Raw genomic sequence first — 15225 nt, forward strand, 5'->3', positions numbered from 1 at the left:
TAATACTGTAAATCATACCTGCACAACTGTGCCCCTGATGAGACCAAAAGTTGCCCTGATGGAGGACCCCAGCTGTTCAGCAGATAATTACAAAGGAAGACTGCTACTGGGAACTGAAGTTTGCCCTGACTGGTGCTATGGAAACCTAGTATGAAACGCTATAAAGCGCGGCGGGCCGGACAGCACCCCCAGTAGACTCGGGCACTGCGTTCTGGAGAGCAGACTCTGGTCAAAGAATGATAATATGGACGCCTAAGAGGTCGATAAATTCGCGTAGGGCATGGTTTTAAATTGCTTATAAATTTAGAAAGGCTATTTGTAAAAAAATAACTTTTATCCCCTATCCTTCTGAATATTTGTACTCAATACTCACTGAACCAAACATACCACGCTGAAACAGTACCTCTAAGCCCTTTTTGCCTGCTTCAGAAGGTCTATTTGATTTGTCAGCAGAGGAAGTAAAAGAAGACTGGTTCTGATGGTTTATTAAACCAATGATCCTTGGTTCAACCATGTTGGGTCATCCAATCAACAACCTATGCAGCATGCTGCAGTTGTAAAGGTTGGGCACTACCAGGTGTGGTGGATCACCAATGTTTACCCATAATTGTTTACCTTTTCCATTATTGGAGAGAAAATCGGTCCCAACGTTTCCTCTGAAAATGGACATTTGAGAAAATGCATTCTGTTTTATATTCATGTTTTTGTTGTACTAAATATTGCATTGTATGCCCAGAGCAGATATGCTTATAAAGATGACTATTTATTAAATCTAAATTGTGTTTTATTTGGTTTATTTTGTCTCATTATAGCTTTTCCAACATGAGGGGGTTTTCCTTTTTTGAACACTTTTAGTCCATGACCTGAAATAGGTAAGTAGCCTGTAGGGGTGGTGAGCTTTGTCATTTATTATCAAGGGCTTGTTCACACCAGCAGTGTTGGGTTGCATTAGACAAAAAAGGCCCCAAAGCAAATACACAGCAATTTGCATGTATTTCGATGGTTTGCACTGACATCAATGTCATTGTTATTTATGTCAATTGTTTTTTTTTTTTTTTTAGAAAATAGGGAAGGTTGCATTTTAGTTACCTGGTCACACCGTTTGCTCATTTTGTATCTTATCTGAAATATATAAACTACAAACATAACTACACACTTGTTATCAAGCTTTATAAAAGTATACTAAAAACATTTTTATATCTATTCATATTTTAGTCCAAGATATATGAAACTTTTGAGATCTGGAGATAATGCTAAAATAAAGAATTGGGATCATTAATAAAGTATCAAACCTATAGTGCCATATATCAATATTGACAAATTATCTACCAAGCCAAAACACACATGTTTACAGCATAGTGTCAGCTTCTTGAGACTGAACATGTGCTAAATGAGAATACAGATTATATATATATTGTGAGGGGTTACGCTCAGGATCGCCTTTGCTGGGGTCAAAGGACACTCGTCTGGTTTGCTGCCAGGTTTATTGAAGGTTGCAGATAAAATAACAAAACAGCAAAAGAAAACTTTGCCTGTCCGGCACTTACTATACATCAGACGCCCCTGTGTATGAGCTGTAGGGCTTCTCCCTATCAGCTCAAAACCAAGCTTTCAGCAACCTTGTACTCACTTTTGAGCTCACTCACACAGACTGACTTGAGCTCACTCACCCACAGGGACTGTTTGAGTCTCTCTGCAGAGTTCCTCACACAGCCCCTGTCTGTGTCTCCAACCAGAGCTGAACTCACACAGACCCCTGTTTGTGTCTCTCCAAGCCAAGCTGAACTCACACAGACTCCTGTCTGTGTCTCTCCAAGCCAAGCTCAACTCACTGAGCTCCTGGCTCTATGTTTTATCCCCACCCTCAGTGCTTCCTCATTAATTATCTCACAGGCCCGTGGGACCAAGCAACTGAACCCATCAGAAAGTGCACAGGTGACAACACCTCTGCGTTTCCTTGTCACTCTGCCATTTTCTTCCTGTTCAGGTTCATCCACTTCAGAGGGGCATGATCAGTGACCTCCGACCCAGCAAATAATATTTGAGTGATTCTAAAGCCCACTTGATGGCCAAACACTCCTTCTCTACCACTGGGTAGTTCCTCCTGGTGAGATCAGTTAAGGGAGCTGCTAATAGCCAGTAATCCCCAGGAATGCCTTCACGTGTTTCTTATTTACAGTCTGGGGCCAGTTCTGTATGGCTTAAATCTTGGCAATTTGGGGCTTGACTACACCTCTCCCAATAATGTAACCCAAGTACTTGGCTTCTTCTAGACCAATGCTACATTTGTTGGGGTTCGCAGTCAACCCTGCTCTCCTCAAATCCTCAATCACTGCCTGTACTTTAAATAGGTGCGTCTCCCAGGGCTTTTCAGAAAAAACCCTCTTTTCTGAGTGACCAGCAGTCTGTCTTTCCTTTTCTAGGCAAAACACACAACTAACAGACTTTGTAAGAGCAGTATCAACACCGCTGCTCATTTTGCGCACCGCACGGCTCCCAAGCATAGTATTGATGCTTCCATCTACAACCGATTTGGTCATCTCCTCTCTGTCATAAACTGCTCTCTTGGTCTTATCAACCACTCCAATTATACTGTGAATCACCGCATCTTTGCTCCTGGCTCAATGGTATATCCCCACCCTTAGTGCTTCTTCGTTATCTCACAGGTGAGAGTCCTCCACCTGCTACATCACACAGGAGTGGAATCTTGGGAAAATATACCTCACATAAAAGAGGAATCACTGAATCATTAGCGCCAACAACAGCCTCTGAGGCAGTAGCTACACTTTTGTCACTTGGCTTTAATTGAAGAATACCTGCTACTGAACACAATTTGCCCTAACTAGATTTGCCCAAGGAATGTCATATTATACACAGAAGGAAATAGAAAATCCTGGGTAAATTTATTCAGATCTTACCTGGTTACTTGGGGGCGTTTGTCTATCTATTTCTAATGCATGTTTAATGAGTTATGCATGTCAATTTCAAAGGGTGATCTCAGGATTCCTTTGGTGTAAGGTGAATTGGTGAATAAATTCTCATTGCTGGCCTTTGCATCACTAGAAGGGGTGCTTTATATAGTATACTGTATACTTGATTATGAATTAAAATGTTTGATATACCATTAGTAAAAGAATTTAGGTTTATACTTGGGTCACAGCAGTAGATGGCACTGTGACCTTGTGTAAAGTGTGTAACAAATGTTTGCCATTGGAGGAAAGAGACATAGGTTTGTTTTAGAATATACACAAGCACACAAGTCCATCTACTGGTGGCCAACAATAATGCACAAAAGATCATTGAAATGCAAGTTACCCATTGTAACCAACTCAAAAGTACAAAATACTTTCATCTGTTAAAAGGGGGAAAAAGATTTACAGACTACGTTCATGAGATTTAAGTTTTCTTCTCTATTAACTGCATTTTTTAAAACTAATGCACTACTCGAGTCAAAGCATTTTTCTGTATTTTCAGGAAAAACTATTATATTTTATTTATAATATATATTTGAATCTGTTTATATTCAGGTGTATATGGTGGTAATATGCACTTGCATGCGAATAAACTAAAATGATGCCATTAATCATTTTTTTAAATTTGTGGTGGTAATAGTGAAACCATAAGTAATTAGCAGTGATCTCTAGGTCAAGAAGTGGTAATCATTCTAGAAGTGATAAACATATTAGATAATTGCCTTTAATAAATAGAGAGAGCATAATAGTGCCATTATTTTAGCAAAATAAAAAAGATTAAAGCATAGGAAAGAAATCTCAGGGCACATTGGCATTCGTATTGGCTTCAACATTTTGTAAATCTGTGAAACTTTTACTAAGCATGTTTTACATTTACAGAATGTAGTATGTTATTAAGTGGAACCAGGCCAACTTTTATGACAGTACAAGTATCATTCATTCCATTTACTGGGTTCCTGTAGTGATATTGATTTTGATTCATCTAAGACATAATAAAATCCAATAGGGGTGCATCCAGTGTCTGAGTACAGCATCTACCAACTTTAAGAAATGCATATTCACTTTTCATGTTACTGCTCAGACACATTAAGATTTCTACATGTTTCTGTACCAGGGTAGGCAAACTTTTGGCTTAGTGCCCACAGTTTTGGTTACCTGTTGCTGACTCTTCCCATTTACTGAACCTGTGATTGTTTGCTGCCTGAACTGAACTTTGCCTGTGACCCAAATCTGCTCTGTCATTACCCTTGGATACCTTGCTTAGCAGACTAACAACCTCCGTATTACACTTGACTATTCCATACTACTTTATCTGTAGATCACCTGGTTACTGATCCTGAACAGTTTTGGAGAACTGTGTGACAAAAATAAACAATATAAAAAAAACTTTTTGTAAATGAGAAGTCTGTGCTGTGCAATAACATTAGTGCCTGCCTTGCTTCGCTGATGAGACAGCAGCAGCACTGAGAAACTACTAGCAGGGATGACAACAACAGCAGATACGTGCCTCAAGTCCTTTCCTCATTACAAAACTGACCCAATGTCAACTGGAATTCTGCTATAAATTGTTTTCTTCTAGCTGTATTATAGTTATTATATAGCTGTGTTATAAGTTATTATATAGCAAAGTCATGTTTCCTAAACCCCCCCCCCCCCCCACATTCATTTATAACACATATCAGAATGACATGGACTGGAGCCCCTGGTCATTGCCATTAACATGGAATATCACAACACCTGGAGAGCAAATAAATTTAGCAAAATGATAAAATTTTGGAAAGACCCAACTCCAAAGCATCCCTGATGACCCGTTTAATTATATTATTAGTCACATTTATCAAGAAATCTAACCACATCATGAACACTATGGCCCCCTGGTAGACTGTTATAGTCTGCTCCCATATTTCTTAATAATAATGATCTGCACCCATAATTATGCCACAAAACTTCATTAAAATAATCTGTTCCCATATTTCAATATAAAAATATTCTACCCCATAATAATTATCTGTATCCATACTCACTTTCTGTACAAAGCTGTTTTCTAATACTTTAAAATGGTGTTACAGTAAGTGACGTTTGTCTTAATTTGCTTTGATTAGAGTATTTCAATATTAATATTAGGTCAATACAGAGTTTATGATATGGATAGTATGGGGTATAGAATTTATTAGGTCTATTTTTAATCTCTCATGCAACCAGAAACTACATTGTCCGAAATCTATCAATCCCAGTGGGTTCCACCGTTAATTATTATTCTTATTACACAGTATTCATATAGCACAGGGATAATACACAGGGACAGCTAAATGGTAAATACCTCTTCAAACTTACAAGACACATTATTTGGTGGGACCAGAATGGGTAACAGTGACTATTTTAGAACCATAGGAAAAAAAATAAGACTTGTGGGGGTGTTCCCCGAGATTACAACTTGTTCACCTGCCTCCGCTCATTCCACCACATTCTTTTTTGGACAGGAGAATGTGGAGAGCCTCGGGAGCTGATTGAAAATCTGAAGTGAGTCCAGTCAGTAGCTTGCTGCACACCCAAAGCCAGGAGTCGATGCTCCATCTAACGGCCATGTGTTCTCAGATGGCAATCTCGGGTTAGAGTCAGAAGAAGATTTGCCAGAATTTGGTAGACTGCTGGGCAATCCATAAAGACTGGAAGTTTCCCACTCTTCCACAGCACAATATATCTGCGATATAGAACTATTTATAACTTTGCAGACCATCAGAAGGGACTTAGCAAATGGAAGGAACATTTTCCTACTAGGACAACAGTAAACACTTTGGTAGACTTTAGGCAGGCTTGGAGAACAATGTCCACTTCAATGTACAGGGAGATGTCATTCAAGGATTTCCATGGATCCTACTTTCTCCACCTCTTTTCCTTCCAGATGGGAACCACTGCCACCCCATTGCTTAAAATGTGCAGCCACTGAGGAAAATATATACCACATACTATGGCGTTGTCCCAAGATTAAGCATATTTGGACACGTTGGTGCATTTTACCCTAGATCATCTGAACTACCTACCTTTGTCCTCTGAGTGGGAAACATTAGATTTTCCAAGGGGTAAAGAATAAAAAGTGATGTAGAAAGCTAATTTCTATCTTATCATTGGTGGCCAAGAAAGCTATACTACACAGATGGATGAGCCTTAACCCCATCTTTTTTTTTTGTTTTTGTAAAAACTACGCCATGTGTTCCAGATGAACTGGACCTCTTGGTGAACCTTTGGTTAATGTTTTTTTATTATCTTATGTGCATGCTCTACCAGTGTATTCAAAACAGCACATGATCAAAATTTGCCAGCAGAGAACATGTTATGTTTACAGGTTACTGGAAAAATACACCCCAGTCTTACTTTAATAAATGATAGGGATAATATTTCTCTCTTCCTTTTTATGTAACGTCTCCTAATGCTAAGGTTAGTTAATGGTTTTCTTTTTTTTATTTTCCTTCCCCTTCCTTTACTGTTCCTATGAATATTTGTGTCTGCACTCAATTGTTAATAATATTGCCTCACATTGATATATAAAGCAAAAGAATAATAAAATAAATTAGCAGTAACCAAAGGTACTTCAATAAATGCTAAGTGTTCTTTGAAGGCTGTGACTGGTCAGTGGCATCATAAAACCCTCACCTGTTTAAAAAAAAAAAGAAAAACCACAAGCGGAAGTTTACAAGCAAAAACAAAAAAAAATATATATATATATAAATATATATAACCTAGTCAGACCTGCACATTCAAGATCACATCTACCTGTAAGTCAGATGCATTACAAATATATATTAGGTTAAAACATTTTTATTATTTGTTGGGATTTTTTTTTTCACATTGGTTGGTGTATTTTAAAGTTGATACGGATCTATAGTGGCTGAATATTGGCAATTCAGAACCCACCAGCACTTCTGAGAAGAGTAAGTAATGCACATTTTGACGAAAATATTAATGCATGTAGTGTTTTCATTTCCATGTGTCATCTGCTTATTTTTATTTTCCTATAATATATGCTTAATATAATTTGCCCACCTATCAAATTAAGGCTTGATTACTATAGCTTTCTTCTTAAAAATTAATACTTTGGCAGCAGGTAAAATGAGGGCAGACCTTCTTCTGAAAAGTTCTCTGCACAGCTAGGCTTCCAGTACCCTTTGACAGCCATAAATACGAATTTGTGTGTTATGAAATGCTGGGGCAGGAGTTTGTAGGGATTTTTTTTTTTTTTTAAATTCCTGCAAAACTTTATTTTTTTTTTTTTGGGAGGGGGGAGAAGAATTACAAAGGTAGCCAGATACAAAAGGAGGTAGCCAAGTGAAAAAGGGCATGTGCAGAAGGAGATTTTTCTTCAATGAGGGGAATAATAAATCTTACGCATGTACAGTGAAAACGGCACTTTTATTTTCCCATCTACATCACCCAATCTCTCTCCTTTGCAGGGCAAGATTGGGTGATGTAGGCAGAAGGTGGAAAACGGGCAAAGAAGATGGTGGCGCCTGGAACTTTCTCAATGCTGGGACAAAGGAGGATATTGGCGGGTTTTTGTTTTGTTTACTTCCACTTTGATGCAGCCTGTTTTCTGAATTCAGTCCCGTCCTCATATTGGCTGCTAGGCCTATTCAAACCTCCTTAACCTCGGACTCAGGTTGCTGGATCCTCAGTGTGTTTTCTGCAATTCTGCCAGCTCTGCTTTTCTAGATTTGACCCCAACTCTGCCTTTTATCGCTACCTTTGTTCTGTTTAACTACCTCGCCTTGACATACATTGTTCCTGCACTGAAGTCATTTGATCCCTGTTACCCTCTGGTGAGAGCCTGCGGGTGACAACCTGGTGACCTATATTTCTATTATTAACATGCTGTTATGTACCTGACAACATCAATATTGATTATGTATACATTAGTGTGTATCTGGCTTCATTATTACTATTATTATTATGATTATTATTATTATTATTATTAATAATAATATTAATAATACTAATAATTATTATTATTATTATTATTATTAATATTAATACAAATTTACTGCTTAAATTGATATTTACTATCTCTGAATAGAGCATGTAAAGTCCCAGTTATTTACTTCACTCATCAGTATATTATATTTTGTGGGATGTTTACCCCCAGAAAGGTTTTACATCATTTTGTCTATATTATTAATGCTGGTAAAATTATTATTTAAAAATCAATCAAAAATCTTATGTTTAGCTTGGTGATATGGAAGACGTTGAGCATACCAAACTGTATAAGAAAAAAAAATGTCAGAAGCCACAACAGACAAGATCTTACCAAGTGGGTGAGTTGAATCAAATGGCTTTACTTTCTCATACTTAATAGGATCTATTTTGTAAAGCAGAGAATCCAACATTGGTCAGTGGAGAACTAATCACTGACATTAAACACATGGATCTGGCATGTCACTTTTCACATGCACTTACAGTTGAAATTGCAGCTTAAGTGCTGGTGCTTAGACTATACAGGCCTTAAATGCTTAGAAGCTTTCCTCTGCTGATGAAGTCCACTCAAACGGCTTTGTTGTCACCTGGTACGTTGGCTTCAGCAGATTTGATGCATCAGGTATCTATTGGCTACAATAGGGGACTATTCCAATTAATCCTCTTACCTGGTGATGTGAAGTAGGTTTGGAGTAATTCTTCATCACCTCCTTATGGTTATGTGTCTAGTCTCTTGCCCCAGGGAGCAACCAAGGAAAGTCATTTTTGCACCATTGCACTTTACTCTGGTCCACTCTACGTTGGATTTCTGCCAAATGGCACAGCAGGCTGATAGAATCTTCTTCTGCTTGTTTCTTAGATCACAGAACAAAATGTCATGAACATAGATGAATATCATTGTAGAAGGATGGATTGGCTTCCCACTCCCTCCTAGAGACTATAAATTCATTAGAGTAACTTACCATGCCCTGGGGTAATGTTGTCCTTCAAAAGTGAAAGCAAACAGCTTCTGATTTTCATCATTGATGGAACCTGAAAAGAATGCATTAGCAAGGTCTAGTACAATAAAGCAAGAAGTTCCATCAGGAATATTGATGAGCAGAGTATGGGGGAATAGAACTATTGGAGTATCTTCTTGTATGTTCTATGTTTACGCCCTGAGATTATGTACCAAAGTTACAGGGGTACTTTCTAGGATGTATTTGATTCTGTAGACCTCACCCATGCTCCTATGACTGTGCTAGCCATAGCTGGGTCCTTCATGCCTACACCAGTTTCTGCCACTAGTCCAATGAATCTCTTCCAGGTAGTTTCTCCCATTGTCTTGCCGTATGTCTAATAGATTATTCATGACAGAAAAAGCAAAATGCTGTCCCACCTGATTGCAAATTGCTAGGACTCCTGCAGTTCTTGAGGGTACTGTGTCATCATCTGCCACCACAAATGGATCCTGTGATCCTCCCCTGCTTCAGCTTGTCCAACCACAGCCCTCGAGACATCAAAACTATCTCTCCAATTGGCTTTATAGGAACTTTGCTTCAGCTTCTCCAACCATAGCCCTTAAGACAGCATAGGTATCTCTCCAGTTAGTTTGATAAATACATTGTACTTGCTGCAGCATACATATAAATGTATCTTTATTCTCTCTTGGATGTGGTATGCCCTTGCTAAATGCTGCTACTTCACTTCTATTAAAAGGCACATATGGGGCATTAACTTATACGGGACCACCCACTGAAGGGCCCTACATAATGTTATACCCTCACTGGATATAACAAGGGGTTCCTGGTTCAAGCTGTAGAGCAGGGGTCGGCAAAGTTTTATGGCCACTAGATCATTTATGGGGTGGGCGGGGAACACTAGGCCAGACCCACCCTAATGGACCCACCCACCTACAGGGAAGGCCCCCTGAAGTGAAATCCCTCCCCTCTGTATGCATTGGGGAGGAGAGAGATTCCCCTTCAGGGAGCTTTCCCTATTTACCGTGGCGGCGGAAGTATCAACGCCAGCCACGGTAAATAGGGGAGCAACTGCAGGGGGGCGGCACCAGAGCTCTGGGGGCTCCAGCTCTGGTAGTTAGGCGTTAGGCCAGAACGAACTAACGGAGGATCCACTAGCTGTATTGATGTTGCTATTTCATCCACATTAGGATACATCTGTGGAATAAGATGGAAGCGATGCTGGAATAAAAGTAACTGGACCCTGTTCTAGTGTAGGGGGTGCACTTTATTAGTTGCTGTTTCATTTACCAATGTCTCAGAACAGACAAGGGATGTGGTGGTAGCTCTTGATAGAACTGATGGCCTCCATGGAAATTTCCCTAAATTTTTTGGAGAAGCTAACTCTGCTGATAGAGACCTTGGCTGATTCCAAAACCCTTGCCTACGCTGCCCTTTTTATAATTCTCACAATTAATTCTACCAAAATAATCTGCAAAGAACTGAGACCAAGCAGCATGTGAGATGGTTCCCTTAGCTAGTATGGGGTTTCACATTTTTTAGTGAGCTTAGCCCACTTCTTCACTGGCATTATGCACCAGTTCTCATTTTATTTGCCATCGCCGCCACATGTGTGGCTTCCTTTGCTTTTAAATCTACAATCCCCGTAAGTGCCCTCACACAGAATGGGGAACCTTTCAGCAAAAATTTGCAATCCCTATGGCTTCACCCATAGGGAATTTTTTTTCAAGGACATACACATAACACTCTTCTCACTCTTTGGCACTCCAGGACTCAGCTGACCATCCCAAGCGATTGAATCTTAGGAAATAATATCTGATGACAAGTAGTGGCATATTTCAATATCCAGAAATCACATAAAGACAACATCAGAAGCAGATTGCAGAAGCATTACTTATTCATGAACAAGACAGACCACCTCACAACAAATCTCTTTATTCCTGAACACTTTTATACACACCACAATGCACACAACAGAAATCCGAAAATTCAGCCTTTGTACAGAAAGATAACTCTGCAAGGTCTGTCTTGATTTTGAGAAAACAAAAAAGCCTTCAATGAGAACAAGGCAATGGTTACAGACACAAGCCACAATAAGTAAACAGACAAAATGTTCTTACTGTGTACCTGATTGTGGTCAGTTGGTCGGTCCCTACCTAGTGAATTTCTAGCTAAATCTTTTTTCTAGCTTGAAGGAGCAATAGAGATTAAGGTAAGTTGAAGTCTCAGGCAGATATATGTTTTAGGTCTGAATATTGTAATAAATATGAATGTAAATGTGATATTTCAGGTTTTGCTTTTATTGTATTTACAAATGTTTCTAAGATTCTGTTTTAACTTAGGGGGTCATTATGGAATACTGAGTGCAGATTATTGCTAAATAATTAACAAAAAAAAAAGAATTTAAACAATGGTAGCACAAGGCTGCAAAATAACAAATTTGAAGAAAGTGAAAGGGGGTGTGTGTGTGATGAGGTTATGAGTGAGGAAGTCATTAGTAGGTCATTGGAGCAGCGAAGAGGTGGAGGGATTTTTCTATCGGCTCAGAAAAAACTGCGGAGGGATTTGAAGGCAAAGCACAGGTGCTTGAATTTGATTCAAGGTAAAATGGAAGCCAAATGGATGAGTCTGGCTGCAGCATTCATAATAGATTGTAGAGGAGAGAGTCAGATTAGTGGAATACCACAGAGGAGGAGGTTACAGTAGTCCAGACGAGAGATAATAAGAGCGTCTGGTGGTCTCTGGGGACAGGTAGGCATGGATTTTGGAGATATTGCGCAGGTGAAAGTGGCAAGACCTGAATATTGGGGAGTAAAGTATAGGGCAAAATCGAAGCTAACACCAAGACCAACTGCCAAGGCATGATAATTTGAAAGATATATATTAGAATTCTGTGCATGGGCTTAGATATCGTTTAAAGAAAACTAGTACTAAAACAAATATGGGGGTGACATTGCTATCTTTCTGGAAAAGCTGGTTTCCCTAGCCCTCTTTGGTCTCATAACTTGAAACAAGCTAGCAGATAAAACAGCAAAGCATACATTGAGAACTCTTGTGTTTACAAGCCAGCAATGGTGGATTATACATTCTATGGTTGACCCCTATATTCTCACAGTACAGATTTTCTTAAAAGTAAATATAAAGCCACAACTAAATGTTGTACAGAGTAGGAAAGGTCAGGCTATGTTTGTGTATATAAGTAAATGGGACATTATCCTAAACTGTGTTAACCCAAGAGCCACATCCCAAATTAAACTTTGTACAATGAAATTAAAAGCCTACCTAAAAAGCAAACTGAAAAGTCACCAAATTGATGCGGGACTTTGAATTTGGCAAACAATAGACAACCGTCTTAAACATATACATTATTTATTCATTAAGGAATGAATTATTGCTATTTAAAAAGATTGCTACTATTGCTATTGAATGGACGTGGAAAATTCCCAGATGTCAGATTACCTGTTTTATAAATAGAGCCTATAATGATGAAAATATGACTAGTATTTGCCAACTTCAAAATCCTACACCAATTTAGGCATGTGTTTTCTAGGCAGGTTTCAGTGTTTCAGTGTTTTCTAGGCAGGCTTTTTATTTCATTATATTTGTTTTGGGTTTTTTGTGATTTTCCTTCACTTCCTATCCTAGAAATACAATAGAACATTAAATCAAATCTCCCCAAAAAAAGGAGATTTTCCATCTTTACAGGTGTACAATTTTGGATTTCCTTTCCAATTCTCCAACAGAAACATAGGCAGCAACTTTACAGGGAACTTCACCCTTCCCCAGCCACAGCCAGCTAAACTCATGTGGTCACAGTTATTTTTGAGTAGAACAATTGTTTGGCTGCTCAGCCTTTCTTATTATCCACCTGACCAACACCCATAGTTAATGCCAGCAGTTAAAGAAAAGAATTTCACAAAGTTTTTTGTCTAATGTTTATCTACCGAAAGTGGTGGCATGAAAGTCAAAAGAATTGTATTACTATCAGATTTGTATTGTGTTTAAAACAGAACCTTCCACAATTGTCTACGCTGATATAAAGACTTCCCGGATTCAGTTACCAGTGAAGAAAACAAAGCCTGGTCAGTACATTTCTGAACTGTTCTTTGAAAATGTTATAACCCTGTATGAGATGGATATGCAAAATGAGTCCCTGGACATTTATAAATTTTGGGGGCACAAAGGCACAGCATTCCAGCCACCTGCACCACTGTCGTTCTGCCTATTGGGGTAGAAGGTGGGGACTTTTAGGCAATTTCCCAGTTGCCCCCTTCCCCCCAAAAAGGCCCTGGATCAATGTATGTTTGTAATAAAGCCTGACAATCCAAAGGGTTGGCTATTTTTTTCTAGATAAGTACTGCTGACCTAGGAAGCACCTGTTATGTTGTATCTGAATATATGCTATTTAGTATTTTTGTTTATTTAGTGTCTAGGCCATAGTTGCTAAACTTCAGAATAAACGAGCATGGTTCTGTCAAAAATTCTCAGGTGAGGTCTTAGGGTCTGATTTATTAAAGCTCTCCAAGGCTGGACAATATAGTCTATCATGGGTGAATCTAGGCAACCAAGGACAACGGGAATGGATTTGCTCAAGAATTGAAAACATTTGCCCAATAATACCAAATAATTTTAAGGAATTCATTCTAGATTTGTTGGATTACCCAGGTTCTACCATGATAGGTTTTGAATAGATTTATTAAATCAGACCCACCGTATTTAAAGTGACACTGAAGTGACATTTCCAATACCCCTCCCCTTCATATCTTTTTAGCAGGGACAACTGGAGTTAACCACCTGACCGATAAGCCCGACCTTGGTACGGGCTAAAAAAAGTTACTATTTTCGATAACCCAGAACTTTTTTTCCCTATATTAAAATGTAGGGAGAAAAGTTCGGGGTATAGAAAATAGTAACTTTTTTTTAGCACGTACCAAGGTCAGGCTCATTCTGTTCCGCTGGCCGGCTTCTTGTTCCCCGCCGGCCGGCGGAGAAGAAGATACCGGCCGGCGGAGAAGAAGATACCGGCCGGTGGAGAAGAAGATGAATCTTCTTTTCCGCCGGCCGGTATCTTCACCTCCGCCGGCCGGCTTCTTACCTGGTCCCGCTGATCATCCCGCATCGTTCTCCTTCCAGCGTCCGGTGCTTCCAACACAAGAAGCCGGCCGGTGGAAAAAAAAAGCCGGCCGGCTTCTCCCTGCGTGCGCGATGACGTCGGCGCGTGTGCAGGAAATTCAAATTGAAACTCATTCAAACACATTTTGTATTGGATTGAATACAAACTCCTGTATCCAATCCAATACATAATGAGAGTTTGAATTTTGTTCTCATTTTCTATTGGATTGAATACAAAGTCCTGCATCCAATCCAATAGAAAATATATTTATGTGGTTTTGTCTATAGGTATTTGACGGACACTAGGGAGGTGTTTTAGAAAAATATATTACTATACAGTAAACCGAATTATCGCATTTTCAGTATTTTTCATTTATTTATGTATTCTTGTTTAAGCTGATTTGTGTGTTTTTCCTTTAATTTTATTAAAAGTAATTTTTTTTTTTACATGATTGTGTGTTTCAAACATTTTTTACATTCATGATATCTACTAGAACCCTATTCGGACATATTTCTGTAAGTTACAGGTCTACAATTTAAAAAAAAAATTTCATGAAAACCTGTAACGCTTTTGGAACAGAAATCTAGACCTCAGTGTAACGCTCAGGTGGTTAATGTAAGCTAAGGTGGGTGGGTTGGACTACCTCTTTGGATTGTCCCATCAAGGTATAGTAAGTTGCCAGTCCCGGGGTCCTAATTACTGTTTGTATACCTTTCCAGCAAGACAATATCTATACGATTAGGCATTTGTGGGATGTGATTGGCCATATGGCCTTCTAAACTGATGACTAGGACATGCCCAATTCAATCTCTGAACATTGGAAATATTCAGCTTTATTTGCTTTATTCCAAATGATCCATGTTTGATTTTAATCTAAAATAGACCAAAAGCTGATTATTGGGCAACTAGCATTGTGAAAAGGAATCGCGCAACAGTTTCTTCCATTTTTATCTCATAACGGAGTCAGTTTTAATGCAATGAGCATATTCCACTACAATATGTTCCAGATTGAGAATGGCCAACATTCCATAGTGCTTAGTGAATGGAAGAAATCAGTTTCAGGCATTATTACAAGAAAACTACAAAGAGTGGCAGTGTTGGGGAGGCTGTGTATGGGGTAGGTAGGTAGGTGAGAGGGCTGTGTATGAGGTAGGTAGGGGGGAAGGATGGATGAGTCTGGCTGCAGCATTCATAATAGATTGTAGAGGAGAGAGTC

At 39.0% G+C, this 15225-nt stretch overlaps 1 protein-coding gene across 1 annotated transcript in view; it reads left to right on the forward strand.

Annotated features, from left to right (window-relative positions):
- The first annotated feature begins 6775 nt into the window (after window positions 1-6775).
- Window positions 6776-15225, forward strand: part of LOC140339268 (killer cell lectin-like receptor subfamily B member 1B allele C) — a 19269-nt gene continuing 10819 nt past the window's right edge. The window contains exons 1-3 of the mRNA XM_072423866.1: window positions 6776-6901; window positions 8191-8278; window positions 12907-12978. Coding sequence (XP_072279967.1) covers window positions 8200-8278; window positions 12907-12978 — 151 coding nt within the window. The 5' untranslated portion in view covers window positions 6776-6901; window positions 8191-8199. The remainder of the gene's footprint in view (window positions 6902-8190; window positions 8279-12906; window positions 12979-15225) is intronic.

The sequence above is a fragment of the Pyxicephalus adspersus genome, chromosome 10, assembly GCF_032062135.1.
Source record: "Pyxicephalus adspersus chromosome 10, UCB_Pads_2.0, whole genome shotgun sequence".
Taxonomy (NCBI): Eukaryota; Metazoa; Chordata; class Amphibia; order Anura; family Pyxicephalidae; genus Pyxicephalus; species Pyxicephalus adspersus.